We start from the raw sequence: 23,593 nt of genomic DNA, 5'->3' as shown, positions 1-23,593 counted from the left end.
AGCTGATGGGGGTTGCGGTTCACGCCACGTTATCAAATCTTCGCAGAGCTCGCTTGCGCATCGACCCATCGCTGAACATGCAACACACACACATTCATCAGTCAGATAGCAGAGACAGGAAGTAGCAGGACTGACCAACTCCCCGGTCAGCAGGGCAGCATTATGTCAACAAGTCAGGTGGGGGGGGGGGGGGGGTTATCTAATCTCTACAGAACCATTCAAGGAAGAAAAAAACATTTGTTTATGTTTCCGTAAGCAGCTAACATGCTGGTTCGCAAAGTGACAATTCACTTCCAGTGGTATAGCATAGGCTAATCACTTCTTATGTATTGCATCTTGAAATAAAACAAAAGGAAACAGACAGGAAGTTGGGTGGATGGTAAAAAAGGCCGTGGGTCTCATTTCTAAAACGTTGTACGTGCGTAGTAGCCATACTGGAAGTGTGTGTGCTGCGCACAACCCGAGAATGGTGTGCGCCGTGGGTGCTTATTGATTTGCTTCTTCTCTCCATGAACTCTAAGTTGGGTTGGTGTGAGAAGCTCCTCTGTTCAGTTTGATTTCCTGTGAGGAGGAAGTAGGAGCCTTTCACAGACTGGGGGGGGATATTCAGCAAACTGAATCACATGATAACGTCTTGGGAAAGTGAGCCGGGTTCAAGTACGAGTGAGAGGTGAACTCAGGCTTTCTTAGGGCAGAAACAGATCAGAACTCTCCAAGGACTGACCACCTTCAGCTACTGTAGGACAAAAAAAATCTATTGTTGTCTAAATGCAACCACAGAAAATATTTCCTCTATATATACGTTTTTAGCAGAGTGGTGTCCTTATGCAAGGTCACCACTATTACAACGTGGTGAGTCCCCTTCTAGGTCAGGGGTCACCAACCTTTTTTGCACCGAGGACCGGTTTCATAGAGACAAATTTTCCGAGGCTTGTAAAGACGGGGGAGGGGGTGGGGGGGTGAAAGGGTTTGCAGACGACCAGATGACAGATTTGACTCGTCACACGTCATTCACACAGGCAGGGCAGGCTCCATGGGCGTGTGCTTGCCCCCGAGACACAAAGGGAGTCGATCCCCCCCCCCCCATATACACACGCGCGCGCTTACGTAACACTGTACGACCGCGGACGAGCTACACTTTCACCCACACGCCTCACATCCATCCACCCTTGCAAGAGTTCCACACACGCCAGCTGTTACCTGCCTGTCTAAAGCAAGGGGGGGGGGGGGCTTTCTTTGTGCGCTGATCCCCCCAGCAGCCGGTGGGGAGTCTTGGAGGAGGGAGGGGGGAGTCCCCGGTCAGCCTGCCCGGCGCTGCCTAGTCTGGCCCGGCCTGCTCCGCCACTGATGGGGGCCATATGCTCCTAGATCAGGTTCTCACTAAATCACTGGCCTGGGGGCCTTTGTTGCCTGTCTCCACCATGCCAACTGTGGAAGCTGTACTACACAGTCCATTATTCCTCCCAGAGTGCCTCTGGGGGGGATGATGTGCTAGGGGCATTGTGCCCAGCGTACCAACTTCCTGGATAAATGGGGGAGGGGGCTAAGGAAGACAAAAGGGCGATTGGCTGCACGGGAGAGGGTTCCGCCTGACCACCAGAAACAACAGCGTCGCCTCTGACATGCAGACGCCACATGAGCACAAACACAGCGGCGCTCACGCAAACAAAGAGACACTGAGCCGCCCGAGGGGAGATGACCATTACTGAGCCGCCCGAGGGGAGATGACCATTACTGAGCCGCCCGAGGGGAGATGCCCATTACTGAGCCGCCCGAGGGGAGATGCCCATTACTGAGCCGCCCGAGGGGAGATGCCCATTACTGAGCCGCCCGAGGGGAGATGACCATTACTGAGCCGCCCGAGGGGAGATGACCATTACTGAGCCGCCCGAGGGGAGATGACCATTACTGAGCCGCCCGAGGGGAGATGACCATTACTGAGGCGGCACACAGAGATGCCCATTACTGAGGCGGCACACAGAGATGCCCATTACTGAGCCGCCCGAGGGGAGATGACCATTACTGAGCCGCCCGAGGGGAGATGACCATTACTGCGGCGCCCGAGGGGAGATGACCATTACTGAGGCGCCCGAGGGGAGATGACCATTACTGAGGCGCCCGAGGGGAGATGACCATTACTGAGCCGCCCGAGGGGAGATGCCCATTACTGAGGCGGCGCACAGAGATGCCCATTACTGAGGCGGCGCACAGAGATGCCCATTACTGAGGCGGCGTACAGAGATGCCCATTACTGAGGCGGCGCACAGAGATGCCCATTACTGAGGCGGCGCACATAAGTCCCATCCAATAAGGGACCGGGTCGCGCAAAGCCACGATTGGGATTCTCATGTAATCGAAGTGCTCTGCTAATAAAGACAATTGTAAAAAGAAATCTGTAACCCCACCAAATCAAAAGTGCTAGTACTGAAATAATGAAAGTGCAGTGTCTATTTCTCAAAAGGAGAAGTGATTTTCTAAGCTCATCTACTAGCAAATGTTCCATTAAGCCTGTGATAGCCCAAGTCTGTATACATTCACCCAGCTCATGTTTAACGCTCCACATTCATGCAGGCCAAATTCCACCCATACCAAACCGTCTGGCTGAACACGTTTCTCAGAAGAACTGTTTACCAACTGCTTCTGACTTGTGAAGGGTGAGCTAACCTAGAGGTAGGCCTACTTGTGCTAGCTTTTCGTTGTGTCAGTGAAAGGAAATATTTGTGTAAGTCCATCCAAATCAAAACCTTTGAATCCGAAGCATTAATGTAGGAAAGGATAGAATGGCACAGCTCGTGTGTGCTGTAACTATTAGGGCTGGGTTTAAAAAATCAATTAATCGATTGTGAATCAAATGATTCAGAATCGATTCATGAATCCCAAAATCGATCTTTTATTTAATGAATGAATGAATAAATGAAGGAATGAATAGTTCATTCATTCATTCAATGATTCATTCATTCATTTTTGGAAATCAGTATCGATACCCAGCCCTAGTATTGATGTGTTGCATAACTTGGCAGTCATGTAATTAAGGTTACAGCAAAAAAAAAAAAAAGGTTTTAGTAACACTAACCGAATCGATATTGAATCAAATCGAATCAAATTGAATCGTGATAATCTATTCCGAACCTTGTGAATCGGAATCGAATCGATTCTTGAAATTCGACACCCAGCCCTAGTAACTATCCTTCCAAACATGACGCCTCACGGAGGAAAGCTCCTCGCTCCGACACAAATCACTAATCAGTCACGTCTGAGCGGTCTTCTAGATCCGTTCCTCTGCACGTTGGCCCAGTAATGTGTGTGGGAGAAGGCATTTCGGTGCGACAGCATGGCCAGGCGTCGGTGTTCGGCTTTGAGTGAGAACCTTGTCCGTTAGGGTCGGGGAGGAGAGACGGAGGCGGCCGACACCACAGCCGGTCCTGAAGGAGAAGGCCTGTCATTACTGGGGAATTTTCCCATCCCAGATCCACCACCGGGGACCATGACATCACTTGCCGCCGCCGCTACTGTAGGCCGTTCTGCGAATGCTGACCAACTGGTTTGACTGTGGACTGTCATACATACTGTACCTGCCAGCTAAAGACATGCTTGAAGAGAAATTGTGGACGAAACAAAAAGTTTGTGTAGACGGTTTGATTAGAGAAATGTTGAGCGGCATCAGTATGCGCTGTACGAGCAGTGAGGGAAGACAGTAATACGTTGGTTCCTTCTGTTCTGCTGAGGCATTGCTTAGGTGCAGATGTTCCCTTTCTGAGGTCTGATGTCATCGGTAATATGGGGCTCTGTTATTATGGGATGTCCTCCCTCTCTCTGGGGTCTTCAGGGAAATGACGCCCCGCCCTTAATAAAAGCGTAGCCTTAAATCCGAGGGAGGGGGGCATCTGGGCTTGGTTTGGACTTCAACTTTGGGCTGAGCAAAGTGTTCAACTGGAACTGATTCCTATTATCACCAGTCTAATTTTAAAGGAATAAAATTAACTTCTTGTAGAACTCATTTGGGAGTACAAAGTGGCATTTCCTTAGGCCCCTTTCCATGATATAACTTACTTTCCAACAAGCCTACACGACAAAGACCCGAAATATGCTTTTGCTGTAAAATAGCAATACGGCTAGACAAATCTAGCAATAAAAATAAAAGGCAGTTTATTATGAGCAAAATTGAATGACCCTTTTCGACTAAATATTTTGCAGGGCTACTTTTTGGTTTTACTACTGTAAGTGTGCCTGTGGGGCTTCTGCCATTCTACGCAATCGTCTCCACTGGGATCACTTTCCAGAGCTCCTCCAGTCTGCAAAACTCCTCAAGCCCTCCTCTCTCCCACTTCCTGTGGGGTGAGTGTTATTCCATATGCAGCGACCGTGGCCAAAACCCGCCGTACCGTCCTCGCGAACAAGATCTGTCCACACTCGCCCGACGTGACGTCAAACGATGTCTTCGCTCTACACAAGTTAATTTAGTCAGCCGTCTTGTCAAGGTTCAAGCAATTTCCGAATTGCCACAAGTGTAGTGTAGACGGCAAATAGACAGGACAATAGACTACTTCTCATTCTCGGGCTGACTTCCTGCACCTAAGGGTTGATTTCCTGATGTCCTCCATTGACTGAAGACTATGCCAAAGTATCTAGTGTCTAAGTGCTTTAACAGATGAAACAATAAATTCAAATGTATTAGGCCTATGTAAAAGAAAATATAAAACAATTAAAAATGTATAAGGCCTAGATGCAAAAAGAAAAAAAACTATTCAATTATTATTACTCAGTCATAATAGGTCTAATGAGGTCTTCAGGATAACAACGGTTGAATTTTATTTGAATGGCAATCAGATTTAATGGATGAAAATGAAGAGGCTATTCAGAGGTCACATTAACACCAATTGTGCACCTGTATGACTACTGCATGACCGTAATGACTACTGCATGACCGTAATGACTACTGCATGACCGTTATGACTACTGCATGACCGTAATGACTACTGCATGACCGTTATGACTACTGCATGACCGTTATGACTACTGCATGACCGTTATGACTACTGCATGACCGTTATGACTACTGCATGACCGTTATGACTACTGCATGACCGTTATGACTACTGCATGACCGTAATGACTACTGCATGACCGTAATGACTACTGCATGACCGTTATGACTACTGCATGACCGTTATGACTACTGCATGACCGTTATGACTACTGCATGACCGTTATGACTACTGCATGACCGTTATGACTACTGCATGACCGTAATGACTACTGCATGACCATAATGACTACTGCATGACCATTATGACTACTGCATGACCGTAATGACTACTGCATGACCGTTATGACTACTGCATGACCGTTATGACTACTGCATGACCGTTATGACTACTGCATGACCGTTATGACTACTGCATGACCGTTATGACTACTGCATGACCGTTATGACTACTGCATGACCGTTATGACTACTGCATGACCGTTATGACTACTGCATGACCGTAATGACTACTGCATGACCGTTATGACTACTGCATGACCGTAATGACTACTGCATGACCGTTATGACTACTGCATGACCGTTATGACTACTGCATGACCGTTATGACTACTGCATGACCGTTATGACTACTGCATGACCGTTATGACTACTGCATGACTGTTATGACTACTGCATGACCGTTATGACTACTGCATGACCGTTATGACTACTGCATGACAGTTATGACTACTGCATGACCGTTATGATTACTGCATGAGTTATGACTACTGCATGACCGTTATGACTACTGCATGACCGTTATGACTACTGCTTAACTGTATTGACTATTGCATGACCGTAATGCCACTGTCATCAGTGGTAGGCTATGGTGCGCCTGCCGTGCCAGCTGCTCTTGCTGATTGCCAATAACGGCTTCTAGATCCAGAGTGCTTTGCAGCAGATCCTCTGAGACCTGGTGTGATGCAAGTTCATGTGGAGAGGACTTTACTTCTCCGGGCTTTGAGTGCAAGAGGAGTACATGGATCAGATCATCTGATATCTGTGCAACTTGTAAGGATAGCCTACTGTCAATGTGCATTCTGAGTTGAAGCTACCAAAATAAGCTTAGATAAGCTTAGATGAAAACTGTTGGCTAAGTTGCAAACAAAATCAGGTCATGCTCATATGACAAGTGGTTTGAAGCTAAGCTTGCTTCAAATGCCCTTTCATTTTTAGCCATCTGCCGCACACAGACCACACACCCTGTTGTCTACTGCTTCATGTGCTGACAGAGATGGATCTTTCCCACTCGCAAACATCAAGACGCTCCTCCATAGCCCACTTCAGGCTAGCGAATACCTGCTAAGAGCGCTGCTTAATCTCCCTCCCTGGAGTCACCCAAAGTTACACTGTAATGATGCTCAGAGGAGGTTGGCAGGCTAAAAATAGTGCAAAGCTAGCTTTTGGTGTGCAGTTGAGAGATTCTGCACTTGCTGATACTGTATCTACCCTGAAAGAACAGAGACGACTGAAGCGCCTCACCGGAGTGAAGTCTTCATTCTGTCAAGTCTGACACACCTGGTGGTAATCCAGAGGTCTGCTTTCATCTAATCCAGAGGTCTGCTTTCATCTAATCCAGAGGTCTGCTTTCATCTAATCCAGAGGTCTGCTTTCATCTTCTTTAAAAAAAACAACTCAATAATAGGGCTGGGTTTAAAAAAAATCAATTAATCGATTCTGAATCAAATGATTCAGAATCGATTCATGAACCCCAAAATCGATCTTTTATTTACTGAATGAATTAATAAATGAAGGAATGAATAGTTCATTAATTCATTCAATGATTCATTCATTTTTGGAAATCAGTATATTTGAGAAAGTCTGATAACTGCTCTACCACCGTTTTGGTCATACAATGGATGTGGGTGAGCACCGTGAAAAATCATTCAAAAAACATGTTAAACTCTCGATTTCAAAGACAAGAAACTCACAGAGGTGTTTGTTGGCGTTCTGACATATACTATACATACTAGTGTTATGTCCAGGGGGTGGACTTGTACATCAAGCTGCCTCACGCTAAGAAAACAGGAGATAGGCTCCTCCCCTATGGACCACTGGCTTGAGAACCAGTTCTCAAGGCCTACTACTACTAAGTGTAAATGGCATTTTGTCTAAATGCCCAAATCACATCACATCCCTGTTAGTAAACTACCTCAGAGCAGCCAACATGCGTGGACTCCTTGCCCTGTCACGTCTCTCTTAACTGCCCTGACTAAGGCAGACTGTGGGCCAGTCTTCATGAGTGGAAACCCCATATGGCACCAAGAAATAGACAGTATAACCATGGTGTGAATGCATACTTAGGACATTTCCTGGCCGTTAGTTTTACAGGAAAGCTGGGCACTGAAAGGAAAGAACAAGACTGCTCACAGCCTCCTAATATCCTCATCTTTTCAATTCAAACCAGGAGTATTACAATCCCTATGTGGCTAATGCCTCCTGTAAGTCAGGCGTGACCGTGGCGAGGAGATAAAGGAGGTTGTTGTAAGTCAGATATTTTTAAACCTGTGAGTTGGCTCACTGCCAAAAAAACAGGAGACAGCCTTGCCAAAAGCATCTGGGGTGAGATGCTCGTAAGCTTCCAAGCAAAGCAGAGTTGTGGAATACTGCATGACATCTTAACAACGAACAAATACTAACAAACAACTAGACTGACAATCCGTTCCCTAGTCATTATGAATACAATATTCTTGGATGTATGGCAAAAATAAATAGTATTATCAAAGGGCACAATGATTTAAAAATAAAAATAAATAAAAAAAATAAGGCAGTGCTAGGGTTGCAAAAGGGTGGAAAGTTTACGGTAAATTTGGGAATATTGCTCTTCCCCCTTTCCCCTTTAAAAAGTATTCTAATTACCAACAAAGTGGGATTATTTGTATAAAACCTTTTAATCCATACTACCAGCTAGTTGCATATGCTTACGTCTGCAACTTCTGCACAATGAGCCTGCTACGAGCTACGCTAGCAATGAGGGAGAACTCTGTCCAACAAGTTACATTCAGTCTGCTTCAATCTCAGTCTGCTTCAATCTCAGTCTGCTTCAATCTGTCTGCTACAATCTGTCTGCTACAATCTGTCTGCTACAATCTGTGTGCTACAATCTCACAATCTATGGGTTTGGGTATCCATGAGGGCATGAGGCCATGTTGCTGACTGGATCCCAGTACGACTGCACGCTTTCCACCAGGCATGGCCTTATCATTTTGATAAGGTTTGAAAAGCCTGATTCTACTTGTATGGAACAGTACATGTCATATGATTACACAATTCCCATGGAAAGTACCCTTCTTTGAAAATTCCCAGAATTCTCAGCGCACGGGCAGCACAAACCAGTTAACTGTCAAGTTCGACTCAAATACGACGTAAGAAAGTTGTCCCGTTTCAGTTGCCATAGAGAGCTCGAGCACATCTGTTTAATATCACTGTGGGGTTTGAGCATGAGGTCATGTGAACAACCTCTCCAGCAGTCTCCTATCAGTCTGGCCATGAGGCATCTTTGCAGAGTAGTAAAAACTGCTCGGTCTGACAACCACATAGAAGTACAGCTTATGGGAGACTAATAAACTTCCATCATAACAATGTTGGACTAACAGCCAATCTGATGAGGTAGACAGTTGCTATCCAAACAGAAGACTGTCCTTAAGGATATCATTACTACGTTTGGTAAAATATCTACAAGGGTGTACATGCTTATTAATCCTTGGCAGGCTGCCCGGTAGAGGGCATTAGAAGCAGGCTTACCTTGCTCAGTACACTCATACCAAATTGGCGTGGTTTTTATGGGCCTTTTAAGGGAGATGTGAGAGAGGAGTAGCATTGAGTCTGTCGGATCCTGGGAGGGGAGGGAGGCGAAGGAGAGGCAGCCTGCTTTGCTTGACACACTTTCAGAGACTTGCTTCGGTTTTTTCCTTTAAGCGAGAGGTAATTCAAGATCAACGGTTACAATATGGTCTTGTACACGTGTTTACAACAACAACAACAACAACAATCTAGAACCATCTCATCATGATGGCTCTTTAAACGGGTCAGGGAACAATCCTAAACCACTCGTACATTCCTACACAGAGCGAACGGTGACGCGGCTCCAGGGATTCCAATCAAACTGCAGAAGTGCAGCATTGAATTGTGGTTTGTCGTAGCCAAAAGCCACAGAAACTGGTCTGAGCCGACGTGTGGCAAGATACACCAGCCTCAGTTCGACTAGCACAGACTTGACTGGCCTATTCCCCCCCCCCCCCCCAGCTCAATTTTGGTGTGTACGGTACCTCCTGTCTGGTGAGTGTGAATTGCAGACAGCGAGCCCTTTGTCGCATGCTTGAAGACGCCAAGGCTGGGGGGATTTCCTTCTACTCCCATCGATTTCTCTCAGGTGTGTGTGATGCAGAACACTATGAGAGAGGAGTGTATTCAGTCCTTTTGAAGCAAAGCTTCACCGTAAAAGGCGATATGAGGCAGTGGTTCTGATTGTTTTATGTTCAGAACGTTTTTTTGGAAGTGGTCTTGGGTGAACTGGAAAGGCTCTGGCAGTCTGTCTGATCACAGATCTCAGTGTTTATGATTGGGCTGGGAAACAAGCGCCGGTGCTTCTGGGGATTAATGAAGAGACGGGGGGGAGGATGGGGTGAGCGGAGGTGAAAGAGAGGGGTGTGTGTGTGGAGAGGACACGTGAGGGCGAAGCATTACATCACAGGGGTCAGCCATGAAAAGGGGAATCCACTCAAGTGTCTGGATCAGCGAGGGGCGGACGGATCAGCTTGGCTGAACTCCAGGAGGGCCATGGTTTCCTACCAATGGCCTCCCAGAGTCAGCGTCACCCTGGAAGAAGGCAAAGAGTCCAGTAGATGGTGGTTTTAACTGGTAAAAGCAACATTTCACCATTAAAGACTGTGAGGAATTATGTAAAATGAAAGCGATGTAGTCATAGAAGTGGCACTGTCGTAGGTTTTGTCGATGTCCAAAATGAACTTTTTCAGGGGACTGGTACTGGTGAATCTACCCCCCAAGAATATCTTTTACTGTCCAAAAATTTTAATTATATTTGTGTCACATTGTTACATTTTCACTACATTTTGAGAGAATAAGTACATTAAAACTTCAAAAAGGAGACAAGTTGACTAGCTGAAAACAAATGGGATATTTAGTGGGCTATCTTCACCTCACAGAACATGGCTGATGTTCCTGGGCTCACACCAGTGCATGTAAGAGCACACAGTGGTGAGCCCTATGGGTAGACCCACCTACAGAGTAGTGATGCAAGAACTCTGTTTAAGCCACTTTCTCCCAGTCATCAAGCAAGGTATTTTAGACTATTTTGATGCAATAATTTGGTTACTAACATTTACTTGCCAGTGTGACAGATGGAAAATGTACGCATCTGGTGCTTGGCAAGTGTTAATTTAGACCCTGGGTTTTGTTCCATGCTACTTGCTATGCCTCTACTAAAAAGTGAACAATATTGTACATGTTGGAGGACTTAGGTCCATCTGCTGGACTTGGAATTGGTGGAAAAGAGATTAAATTGACCAATGGTTGTCTATTCAGTTGGTTGTTGGATTCAGGCCAACACACCAAGTACTGAGGGGAGGCAGGCAGTAAGCTTTACCATTCCTTGACAAATAGATACCTCAAAAAAGCACTTCCTGTGGTTAAGGGTCTACCGAGGGGGAAATGTATGTTGCCAAAGGAATTTCTCAGTATGTCAAATCACAAGAAGTGTGATTAAAGCCAGTCATGGTGTTCTCAAGGTGAAAGGTCACTCACTTGGATTGAGTTACATTGTGGAAACCAAAACAGAAAGCTGCAGAAGTTACAAAACAATACTTCAACAAAATCAGTTCCGAAGGAAAATGGCTCAGCACAACACACTCAGAGCATTTTTCTGCCTCTCATTACAAAGCCACTAAAGTCAATGCTTGACACACAATTCAACTGGATAGTCGGTATCAGGAGACTACGCTCTGAGCTGCAGAGTACACAACTCCTAACACCCGTCAGTTGATCCTTGGCACCGACTTGTTTACAGTGACACGTCACCGTCAAGGGAGTAGTCGTCATTTAGCCTGTGACTTGTGGAAGACCGGTCATCTGACTCTGTTGAGAGTAGTCATGCCTGTTGCTGTCAAACAGCGGTGAAGTGTGTTTACATCAGACTATTATCTGAGTAAGCCCTGTAAACATCTACAAGGCCTCGTCCCGAGCCTAATCGGCTTGATCTTGGTCTTAGAAACTCATTTAGTCCACAACTGAGAATATTTCTTCAACTAAACCCTTTATTGTGAAGTTTACAACCAAATCCAGCTTGGTCCGATACATAATGTATTGACACAAACTCACTGTATGCTCACTCAGAGATTTTTATTTTTTATTTATCCTTTATTTAACCAGGAGATGTCCCATTGAGATACAGGATCTCTTCTTCCAGGGAGTCTTGGCCAAGACGGCACACAGATAGTAAAACAACTAGGTACATAACCTAAAAATAAGTACATTATATATAATACATAAAATCAATACAAACACGGTACAAGGGCAGTAGAAAGAGTCATAGTGATGCTATACAGGTAAAACACTGTCACATCAGGTCAAACAGCTACATGTTTCCTGGAGAGCCGATTGTAAAATGCCTTTAAAGGCATTCCCAGTAGGGAGTGCCTCTGTGCAGATCGCAGGAGCTCTGCACAGGGCGGCTCGTTTGAAGACAGATAAGGAAGTCAGGGCACCTTTAAGCTTTCCAGCAGGGACACTTCTCCAGCTCGTGCTCAGTGTGTGGAGAAAATACTGTACACATTCAAGGCCAGCAGAACAATGAGGCCATCTCCCTCTAAAAGTCAGTTCATCCCATTCTACAGAAAGATCTTTCCGTTCTAGATCGTGACTTCTACTAACATTCACGGTATGACCCAAAAACAATCTCTATGAGCATCTTTATGGAGACACATTTTAGTGTGTGGTTATTAACCACATATTAGTGTGTGGTTATCACAGAAAACGTACCAACCAACCAATCGAATCAAGGTATCCCGTGTCTTCCTCCCTTCTCTTACAACGTTCCAAAATTCCTCCCCACACTACGGTCAAAAGCCCTCCCCAGACTGGACGATAACCAGTTAGTAGAAAATAATAATTTGGACCAACACAGAGTGAATGACGGCCCTGAAGAGAGGAAGAAACAGAGGGCCTCAATGAGCAAGCACAAAGGAGCCGGCCTCCACATCGGGGCCGAGTGCAGCATCGTACCAGCATTCTTTACAGGGTGCTAGAGCAAGACAACAAAGAGGAACAATGCGCCCATTCATCACCAGTACAGCATGCAAATAATGTAGATGGGATGCATGGTCCCGTGGTCCATCTGCATGGGAAAGAGACCATCGAATGGGCCAAAGACTGACCAATAGCAAAAGACTGCTTAGATGACTCGTACATTTGTATTTAGTCTTGATTGTGCTTCTTTGCTGTTCTTTGTGGACTGCTGCTGTGACACTGCAATTCCCCCATCGGGGATCAGTACTGTACTGTGTATACAAATAAAGCTTTGATTGATTGATTGATACTGTACCAAGCCTACCTAAAACACAGCACTGTGGATACGAATGACAATTGATTACATCTCTCAATTGCTCCAAAGGCTCAGCTTTAAAAAATCATAACTATAATTTCATACACCATGTCACTTTCTGGTCTTAGCTAGGAAAAGACGAGATAAAATGAAATCAGTGGGCGATAGTTGTTACATATCGACGTACGGTGATGTACGGTGATGGTGAAATGTGTTCGCTAGGTTCTGCCAGAGGTTAGCTTGCCAGGGCTGAAGCTTAAACGGTGCCGTGACTAACCTTATTCCCTGTAACGAATCTTATGTTCATGAAACAAACTGCCAAATATACATGTAGGGTATATTTAATGTATGCGCAGTGCCTAGAGCCTGCCTGGAGCTGTTTAGGAACTCACTTACTTTAGCATTTGCTTGAGTCAACCTGGAGTGTCAAGGGGGCAGGGTTTGCATTTTTGGGAACAGCCCATTGGTCCAATTGTGTCAGACAAGCGGACATAAGTAGTTTAAATAATGTCATATAGCCTACTATTCTTGACCCAGGTCTGTTGTCTAGGATGTTCAATGAGAACCCGCCAGCTGTTCACATGGAAACCATGTTTTGCATTTTTATGGTTTACATGATCTTCAGTTTTTTTTGCTTGGTCATGGTGTTGCAATCTCAGTGCCATCTTATCTCTCAAGCCTCTGGTCAAGTTACAGAACCTAATTAGCTGTGGAATAATGCTGTATGGCTGGTTTCTGAACACCCCAGGCAGATTTCAGGATTACCGTTCCTCAAAATGCATCCTCCACAACCCCAAATAACCCTCCCCTATCCTCCCTGTGATGCCTGGGACAATCACGACTGGGTTGCGGCTGACAAGTCAAATCTTAAAATTGAAGATACCCATTCAAATAAGATAAGTACACAGGCAAAATATGAAAAAGTAAACCCAAACTAAATCTGGGCACCACCATTAATCTACCTTGAATAGGGAGGTCATCTTGTGAACCTCATGTTACACTGAGCTCCAGGGGTCAATGATTGTGTTAACCAAGTCGACTTGCAACGTCACTTATGAATCTATACATGGGCTGTTTGTCATGTGTACACACACACAGACATGTGCTTATCATGACTGTTAACTATAAACATGGGGCTGTAGGAAGGATAGTTAATACAACTGACATATTTGGTTACCTCACACTTGTATATTTTATTGGTAATTGTAGACCTTCTGGTACCAAAACATACCATCAGACTGTAGCACTCTCAGTCTGTAGCCCATATTGCCACTTGAACACTTCATCTGCCATTAGTCTTTTAAGACTGAGAGGAACTATTGTGAATTAGGTCTTCATATGTCACACACGAGGGGAAAGGAGTTGCAGCAACTTTTTCTCGTGGTTAGAGTCAGCATAATCTGGTCCAGGCAGTCATCCTGTCTGTCCAGGGTGGGGAAGACCCAGTAGGCCAAGACTGACTTGCTTACAGATGTATCCTGTGTCTCTTCTCATTTCTCTATCCTTTGCTGAGGGGGGGGGGAGAAATGACTCAGATCCAGCTCAATGCTAGATCTGACCTCTTCTGCAGGTCATAGACATGAGGCCTAAATCTGGGCAGTGTTGAAGAAGCATGCTGCAGATTCATAAGGAGCTAACCCCCCCCCCCCCCGCCATCAAATCCAATAAAGCAAACATTTTAGTTTTGGGGGCTTCCCTCTCTTCGCCTCTCTTCTCAGACAGCCCATGTTTTCGGTTTCTCTTGGCAGGGAAACCTTATTCTTTTTATTGGCCGGACACAGCTGCTGACTCGGGGTTGTGTAAAAGGGGAAGGATGAGTCTCCTTCCCCCAGGACGTCCCCTGGTCCCCCGAGCACCCCGAGACCAGAGAGGAAACGTCCCCTGGTCCCCCGAGCACCCCGAGACCAGAGAGGAAACGTCCCCTGGTCCCCCGAGCACCCCGAGACCAGAGAGGAAACGTCCCCTGGTCCCCCGAGCACCCTGAGACCAGAGAGGAAACGTCCCCTGGTCCACGTCCCCTGGTCCCCCGAGCACCCTGAGACCAGAGAGGAAACGTCCCCTGGTCCCCCGAGCCCCCTGAGACCAGAGAGGAAACGTCCCCTGGTCCCCCGAGCACCCTGAGACCAGAGAGGAAACGTCCCCTGGTCCCCCGAGCCCCCTGAGACCAGAGAGGAAACGTCCCCTGGTCCACGTCCCCTGGTCCCCCGAGCACCCTGAGACCAGAGAGGAAACGTCCCCTGGTCCCCCGAGCCCCCTGAGACCAGAGAGGAAACGTCCCCTGGTCCCCCGAGCACCCTGAGACCAGAGAGGAAACGTCCCCTGGTCCCCCGAGCACCCTGAGACCAGAGAGGAAACGTCCCCTGGTCCACGTCCCCTGGTCCCCCGAGCACCCTGAGACCAGAGAGGAAACGTCCCCTGGTCCCCCGAGCCCCCTGAGACCAGAGAGGAAACGTCCCCTGGTCCACGTCCCCTGGTCCCCCAAGCACCCTGAGACCAGAGAGGAAACGTCCCCTGGTCCCCCGAGCCCCCTGAGACCAGAGAGGAAACGTCCCCTGGTCCCCCGAGCACCGTGAGACCAGAGAGGAAACGTCCCATGGTCCCCCGAGCACCCTGAGACCAGAGAGGAAACGTCCCCTGGTCCCCCGAGCACCCTGAGACCAGAGAGGAAACGTCCCCTGGTCCACGTCCCCTGGTCCCCCGAGCCCCCTGAGACCAGAGAGGAAACGTCCCCTGGTCCCCCGAGCACCCCGAGACCAGAGAGGAAACGTCCCCTGGTCCCCCGAGCACCCTGAGACCAGAGAGGAAACGTCCCCTGGTCCACGTCCCCTGGTCCCCCGAGCACCCCGAGACCAGAGAGGAAACGTCCCCTGGTCCCCCGAGCCCCCTGAGACCAGAGAGGAAACGTCCCCTGGTCCCCCGAGCACCCTGAGACCAGAGAGGAAACGTCCCCTGGTCCCCCGAGCACCCCGAGACCAGAGAGGAAACGTCCCCTGGTCCCCCGAGCACCCCGAGACCAGAGAGGAAACGTCCCCTGGTCCCCCGAGCACCCCTGAGACCAGAGAGGAAACGTCCCCTGGTCCCCCGAGCACCCTGAGACCAGAGAGGAAACGTCCCCTGGTCCACGTCCCCTGGTCCCCCGAGCACCCTGAGACCAGCTCTGTGCGACTGACTTATGTCCAGTGCTGCATGTAGCATTCTGGTAAACTAGCATGTAGCATTCTGGTAAACTAGCATGTAGCATTCCAGGAAGCTGCTTGATGGCTAGTTGACAAGTTTTTGCAGGAAAAGGTGCACTGATATAATCTTAACAGTTGCTTGAGAACAGTCATAGTGAAATGTGAAATTAATGACAACTAAATATGACAGAAAGCAGCGAATGTCGAAGAGACCAAAAAGATGCTATTTTGCATTAAGAGTCAATGACCACAGTGTTTTCTGTGGGTGTGACCAAAGTGTCATCGTAGAGAAGGTCCGTCACATATTTGAATAGTGGCCAGAACAGGGTTCGAAATTAACACCTACCAAGCACCAAATGCGGTTATATTTTTCATTTGGCGTGGATGTTTTAAAAGCCACCGACACTTTCACATATGAGGTTATTTTGCAACAAAATATTAGCCTTTGTGGCTCACAGCATGGACAAATTTTTTGCAATAAAATATCAGCACAGAGTAAGGTCAGCCTTGGTGGTTCATACAGAGTGCAATCGGGATCGGCCATACAACTTCAAGACGGGTAGGTGCCCCCCTCGTCAGAACAGAACCTGGACCCCTCCTCACACAGGAAGCTCGTGGCCTCCGCGGCTCAGAGAACGCGTTGTCTAGCAGCATCATGTCTGCTTCACCACTCACTGGTTAGGTTGCGTAACCGGGATGCTTTAATGCCAATTTATGTCCAAATAATTGAGGGATCTGGTCAGCGTCATGTTTATATTTCCTCCATGTCAGTGTGTACGTGCGTGACACAAAGAGAAGTTGGGTATGGTTGACTTGAATACAGCACCGTCCCTTTCAACACAAATACAATTTGGCATCTAATAAGAGGAAAACCAGATGTATATACTGTAGATCTATATTCACAATTGTCATATGTTTATTTATAGTGTATAATGGACAGTGACACACTCATAGTATGACAGAAGAGTGGGAGGCATTCCATTTTCACCCTGAGAGGAACGACACCTTTTGAGCTGAACCATTTAAAAGCCACTTCCTTATGTTCCCTTCCTCACTTCTGCATGACGGTTACTCATAGATTGTGTTGGTGATCTACATTAGGGAAAGTTACTGTAAAGCTATTCTTATTTGGCCCTATACAGCAACTTCTACAAACTGTACTAAAGTTTCAGTTGTCATTTCAGTAGTATTAGTAGTAGTAATAGTAGTAGGCCTAGTAGAGTAATCTCACTAGATGCATACTAGAGTTCCATTTAGTACTAACATTATTAGAACATGAGTTGCAGTTTCAAAACAAGAAGTGGAAGAGCAAGTAAGTCAGTTGCTGTGGGGGGTTGGATGTTGAGCAACGTCTGACAAAAACAAAATGGCAATTGCTTTTCCAACTTCAGTGTCAGGTGAGGATTTAGGAGAGCCTACGGGTGAAGTTATTGGCAGATGCGCAACCAAATGAGTCGTAGGCGAGTTTAATGCAGGCTCAAGTTTCTTGAGCTCCAAACTAATGGCATGAGCTCGATCTAAGCAATGCTATGTAGTAGAGGATATTATGATAACGTGAAAGAACTGTGTGGAGAGGATCTGAAAATAGGTGACTGCTAGGCATTTGCAAAAGAAAGGACAATATTCTAGCCAAGATGCACTTAAGACACACACAGTGACAGAAGTTCAGTGGGGAATTGACTGACTGACTGACTGACTGACTGACTAACTGACAGAGAATTTACAGTTGCTGGCCTGAGGGTGATCCTGCCCAGGGTGACAGTTGTAGAAGGACAATATAGACCTGGGCTAGCTAGGCGTGGATGAGACTTGTATGTCACAAGTGATAGGACCTAATCCCAGTAGGCCACCTAGTAATAAAAATACAAATATAAAAATAAAAATCATCATCTGACATTGGCCCATTTCTGTCACTCCACAGCTAATTCTCTTTGAAACTGGCAGGCGTGTCCAGCAGCTAGCTAGATATCAAAACGGTGGTGTGTGTGTGTGTGTGTGTGTGTGTGTGTGTGTGTGTGTGTGTGTGTGTGTGTGTGTGTGTGTGTGTGTGCGTGCGTGCGTGCGTGTCCCACCCAGACTGGGGGATCGTGGCCAGTCCTCTGCATACGTGCGATTCAGTCTGCTGGGTATCTCCTAGGCCACATATACTGATAAGAGGGTTAGGGTGAGGGTGAGGGTGAGGGTGAGGGTGAGGGTGAGGATGAGGGTGAGGGTGAGGATGAGGGTGAGGGTCAGGGTCAGGGTCAGGGTCAGGGTGAGTGTCAGGGTCAGGGTGAGGGTGAGGGTGAGGATGAGGATGAGGGTCAGGGTGAGGGTCAGGGTGAGGGTCAGGGTCAGGGTTAGGGTCAAGGCACCTACCTTCCGCTATGAGCTCCTCCACGGTGACCTGATACCTCCCGACCGCGAACACCTTCCCGAGGTAGTTACTGAGCCCCGACCCTCCTCCTCCTCCTCCTCCCAGTCCGCCGCTCTCAGACTTGGGCATACGAGAAAACTTCTTCATCCTTGCTTTCGGGACGGGACTTTCCAGATACAGTCCTAGTAATGAGCAGCTAGTATGATATCGAATTGATAATTCCCTATCTAGTCAACCCTAATATGTTCCTGTCCTGCATACTCTGCCTCCGAGCTGTTCAGGGAAGACTCAGTTGGTTGAGCTCCTACTCCCGCTTGACTGTCATGACGGACCAGCCTTCTGGTTCCTACAGCAAACTAGCTCACCTGACGTTTGAATTAGACAGCAACGGTTACAATAACTCACAAACTAAGCATTGAGGCCAACTACAGCTAGCATCCAAGCAGGGAGTCGGACCCAAGTCTGCAGACAACCTCAACAACAATGAGTGGCAGCTCGGCTGAACGTGACTAGCTTGTTAGCCTGATTAGCATGACCGGTGCTCGGAACACGTCGGGCGACTTCGTCCTGGTTCGTTGCTTCACTCGCAAATAACCTCAACGTGTTCAATTAACTAGTGTCTTAATCAACACAACGCATGATCTCCCCCACGTCAACCCTGGCTGTCTTTGTGTTGGGTTGGGTGAAGCTAGCCCTAGCTTAGCTAGCGTGCTCTGCTAACTGGTTGTTTTACAACCTCCGACCGAAATAGCAACAGCTGCGCTGGATGCAGGTAGACGAGCTGAGCGGTCGGATCCGAGTTGATCTCACGGTTCCAGTCCGGGTGTGACCTCGGTCCTCCGCTGGTCCTCCGCTGGTCCTCCGCTGGTCCTCCGCTGGTCCTCCGCTGGTCCTCCGCTGGTCCACCTCGTGTCTTCCTCCTCCTCCTCCTCGTTGTCATTAAAAAAAAAAAAACTTGGGACTCCCGTGACTCTCTCTCTCTCTCTCTCTCTCTCCCCCTCTCTCTCTTCTCTTCTCTCCTCTCCTCTCTCTCTCTCTCTCTCTCTCTCTCTCTCTCTCTCACACACACACACTTTAGTGTTTCTCTCTCTCTCTCTCTCCCAGCACAGAATAAGTGGGTGGTTTTGTTATTGCCCAATCAGACTGACAACCTACCCCAGCTCGGTGTCCGTCCCCGTGCTATTGTCATGATTGGTCTCTCCTGGTCGAGTCTCTCCTCTGATGGGGCGGCGGGGGTGACAGTCTGCGCATGCGCGTCTCATCCTCCTCCGGTTAGGTTGAGGGAAGACCTTTATCTCTAGTCTACTCCAGTGATTCGGTTAGGTTGAGGGAAGACCTTTATCTCTAGTCTACTCCAGTGATTCGGTTAGGTTGAGGGAAGACCTTTATCTCTAGTCTACTCCAGTGATTCGGGACATTCATTGAGGAAATGTTAACCTTTTCAAAAACATTTGTAGGCTAATTAGGGTTTTTTGTTTAGTTTTCTCAAATGCATGTTATGAGGTTGGACTCACCCTGTCACTTATTGTAGGCCTGTCACTTGGGGGGGAATAGCCATAAAGTGTCTACAAGGAGGATAGGTTTTTCAGTTCACACAGTGCTTGAGGCTACTGGTCAGCTTCAATAGCGATTTTCCTAGTTAGCCTATAGCCTATGGGGAAGTGGCATCACTGCCATGAGACACGTGAGACCTTTAGAAGAGATTAGCTTACTTTAATAACACAGCATCATAGAAACATACAGTCTATGTTTGCAATAGTAACCCAGCACTGGTTTTAAAAGGAATCATTTCCATTGCTCTTCTCCTGGAGAATCTAAAATTGTATTTACAGTTACACTAACTAAACCATCACTGATCACAATCTATCCGGTCACTGGGTGTGAATAGCCAAGACAAGACACACGGTTGAGACAGAGAGATTACGTAAGACGTGGGCCATGTGACTATTAGCTTGGTGTCTGGATAGATATCCTGTTCCGCTGGGGGCCCCAGAGGGGCTCCGCGAGGAGGGTCTCCTCCTCCTCCTCCTCCTCCTCCTCCTCCTCATTGTTCTTCCTTCTGGCGAGGTGTGCTGCCACCTGTCGGTGTGTTATTGCCTCTGCAGTTAGCCTGCCCTATGTCTGACAAATCCGCCCTATATGTCTGACACATCTATAGATAAATATATTCAGACGCAAAGGTACAGCCAGCTACTCAAGTTCACCAGACGGACGGTTGGTTGTTGCTAACTATTCCTTCGGTTTTTGAATCCTGTCCAGCGATTTAAGACTCTCTCATTTGTTAATTTACATCATGAGACTGCAATATTCTGTAAGTGGCTATATTTCAAGTTGTCACTGTGGGTATGCACCCAATGTGTTGAAGTGCAAAACAAAAGACGAACACTTCTGTTGGCCCTTCCCATAAGGACCCATTTATTGACCGCCTTGTAAAAGCCTGTCTAGCCGCGGGAGACTGAGTATAATAATAATCCTCCCAACAGCATCCTTACCCAAGAGACACCTACAGTACCACACCTTCCATCGACGGTATCTCTCCCTCTCACACACGGATGCGCTGGTGAGTTGTCTAATGATAGAGATGGTTGGACACAGTGGCGCGGATCTGGATCCATCTTTGGGGGGGACATTTACATTGACATTTTGCAAGAGTATTCTTTTGGGGGAGGACATCTTCCTACGTGGCTGTATGGTCATTTGAATGCCACTACCCCAATGTAAATATTGGCGGGGGGGGGACAATTTTAATGATCTCAAATATTGGGGGGGACATGTCCCCCCTGACCCCCCTAGGATCCCCGCCCCTGGTTGGACAGACAGGCAGTCTGAGGCAGTTTCCTCCCTCTCTCTCGCTCCTCAAAGCAGGGAGGAGAGGAGGGAAAGACTGGAGAACTCTGGGAGATTACATGGATTTAATGAGCCTCTGTCTGTCTGTCTTCCCTCAGGTCACCCTCCACCCCCATAAGCAATGACTGACTGACTGACTGACTGACTGACTGACTGACTGACTGACTGTTTGACTGACTGACTGACTGACTGACTGACTGACTGACTGACTGACTGACTGACTGACTGACTGACTGACTGACTGACTGACTGACTGGCTGACTGACTGACTGACTGACTGACTGTTTGACTGACTGACTGACTGACTGACTGACTGACTGACTGACTGACTGACTGACTGACTGACTGACTGACTGACTGTTTGACTGACTGACTGGCTGACTGTTTGACTGACTGACTGACTTACTGACTGACTGTTTGACTGACTGACTGACTATACCTCGGCCTGTCATAGTAGTACTGTAGGTACTGTACAGTATGCCTTCATTGCTACACATTTTCCAAGCTGCCTCACAATGCTGTCCAAAGCATGTGTCCAACGCACTCCTTCACGCTGGATGTCACATTTTCTTATTAAAGTCCCAAATTCCATCACCCCGCTTTTCAATTTGTTTTCTACATGCCTGCAGGCAACATTTGGAATATCAATACACAGTCAACTTAGCGTACGCATTTCCTGTTGGCGAACAGCCCCACTGTTCAGACCAGGGCTGTGTTCAGGTCATCTTCACTGTTCAGACCAGGGCTGTGTTGAGGTCAGTCTTCACTGTTCAGACCAGGGCTGTGTTCAGGTCCGTCTTCACTGTTCAGACCAGGGCTGTGTTCAGGTCAGTCCTCACTGTTCAGACCAGGGCTGTGTTCAGGTCAGGGCTGTGTTCAGACCAGGGCTGTGTTCAGACCAGGGCTGTGTTCAGGTCAGTCCTCACTGTTCAGACCAGCGCTGTGTTCAGGTCAGTCCTCACTGTTCAGACCAGGGCTGTGTTCAGGTCCGTCTTCCCTGTTCAGACCAGGGCTGTGTTCAGACCAGGGCTGTGTTCAGGTCAGTCCTCACTGTTCAGACCAGGGCTGTGTTCAGACCAGGGCTGTGTTCAGGTCAGGCTTCACTGTTCAGACCAGGGCTGTGTTGAGGTCAGGCTTCACTGTTCAGACCTGTTCTATCTATCTATCTATCTATCTATCTATCTATCTATCTATCTATCTATCTATCTATCTATCTATCTATCTATCTATCTATCTATCTATCTATCTATCCATCCATCCATCCATCCATCCATCCATCCATCCATCCATCCATCTATCTATCTATCTATCTATCTATCTATCCATCCATCCATCCATCCATCCATCCATCCATCCATCCATCCATCCATCCATCCATCCATCCATCCATCCATCCATCCATCCATCCATCTATCTATCTATCTATCTATCTATCTATCTATCTATCTATCTATCTATCTATCTATCTATCTATCTATCTATCTATCTATCTATCTATCTATCTATCTAATCTATCTTATCTATCTATCTATCTATCTATCTATCTGCCTGTCTGCCTGCCTTTATTCATTATAGCTCAGCCTTTATTCAGTGATTTGAAGACAATGTCGCCACCTGCTGGACACAGAATAAAGTGTGACTGATGAGAATACAATGGCCAAATTCTAGCTATGGGTCGGGGCTGGGCAGAGTTAGAGGAGAAAGGAGACAAATTGCAAATATATGAGAGTCTAGGTGGACAAATATATACACACACTTGTGCAGGCATATGTTTTCCTGTTAACTGCCACAGTTAGGAGATGGAGCAAGATTTGAGGTTGTGACATGGCCACAGCTCTTCTCTCTCCTGTTAACTGCCACAGTTAGGAGATGGAGCAAGATTTGAGGTTGTGACATGGCCACAGCTCTTCTCTCTCCTGTTAACTGCCACAGTGAGGAGATGGAACAAGGTTTGAGGTTGTGACATGGTCACAGCTCTTTTCTGTCCTGGCCACACAGTGAACTGCCCACCAACATCAGGACTGCTCATATTTCTCAAAACTCACCTCTTCAAGAAGTATTACCAGTATTGTCCCTTTTAAGTGCCTTTTTTTGTTATTTACTTTCTGCACTTTACCTTAAGCACAAGATTATACTCTTAACAATTGCAGTATCAATTGACCAAAAATGTGGGAGGAGTAGGGTTTGATAGGTTTTTACAGAGCGATGAACCTCATAACTCCTGACAGCTCAAAGCATATGGAAGTTCCTGCTCACTTGGGCCTACATGTTGGTGGTGGTTGCAAAGTGATAGCAAGTACGGCTGATTTGTTATGATTTTTTTGTTTGTTTTAAACTTTAAATGCTTGCTGTAGCACCACCGTCAGGACTATTGGCCCATAATGCCCGGTGAGTACTTCTGGCTTCGGACTGGACCTGTGTGCAAAGTCTGGTGATTTTTCATGCATGTGAAGTCAGACTTCCTAGGAAGAAGATTCAGATTCAGAATATTGAGAAATACAAGAGGGATCGTCAGCTGAGCCTGCCCGGCCCCTAAACATGTATGAAATTGCGCTGACAAAGTGAGCCATGCTTAAATAGAATCCATAACCTAACAAACAATGAACAATAGACAAACAGATACAGTTACC

The 23,593-nt window shown here is 47.1% G+C and overlaps 1 protein-coding gene across 1 annotated transcript in view; it reads right to left on the bottom strand.

The window, feature by feature from the left end:
- The window catches only part of bmp2k (BMP2 inducible kinase), a 57,445-nt gene extending 38,415 nt beyond the window's left edge, over positions 1 to 19,030 (bottom strand). Inside the window, exon 1 of the mRNA XM_084439590.1 lies at positions 18,119 to 19,030. Within this exon, the coding sequence (XP_084295716.1) occupies positions 18,119 to 18,263 (145 nt within the window). The 5' untranslated portion in view covers positions 18,264 to 19,030. The remainder of the gene's footprint in view (positions 1 to 18,118) is intronic.
- Positions 19,031 to 23,593: the final 4,563 nt, after the last annotated feature.

This window comes from Borostomias antarcticus (assembly GCF_949987555.1).
Source record: "Borostomias antarcticus genome assembly, chromosome: 6".
Taxonomy (NCBI): domain Eukaryota; kingdom Metazoa; phylum Chordata; class Actinopteri; order Stomiiformes; family Stomiidae; genus Borostomias; species Borostomias antarcticus.
Note: the sequence above shows the minus strand (reverse complement) of the source record. Positions and strands in the feature narration are given on the sequence as shown.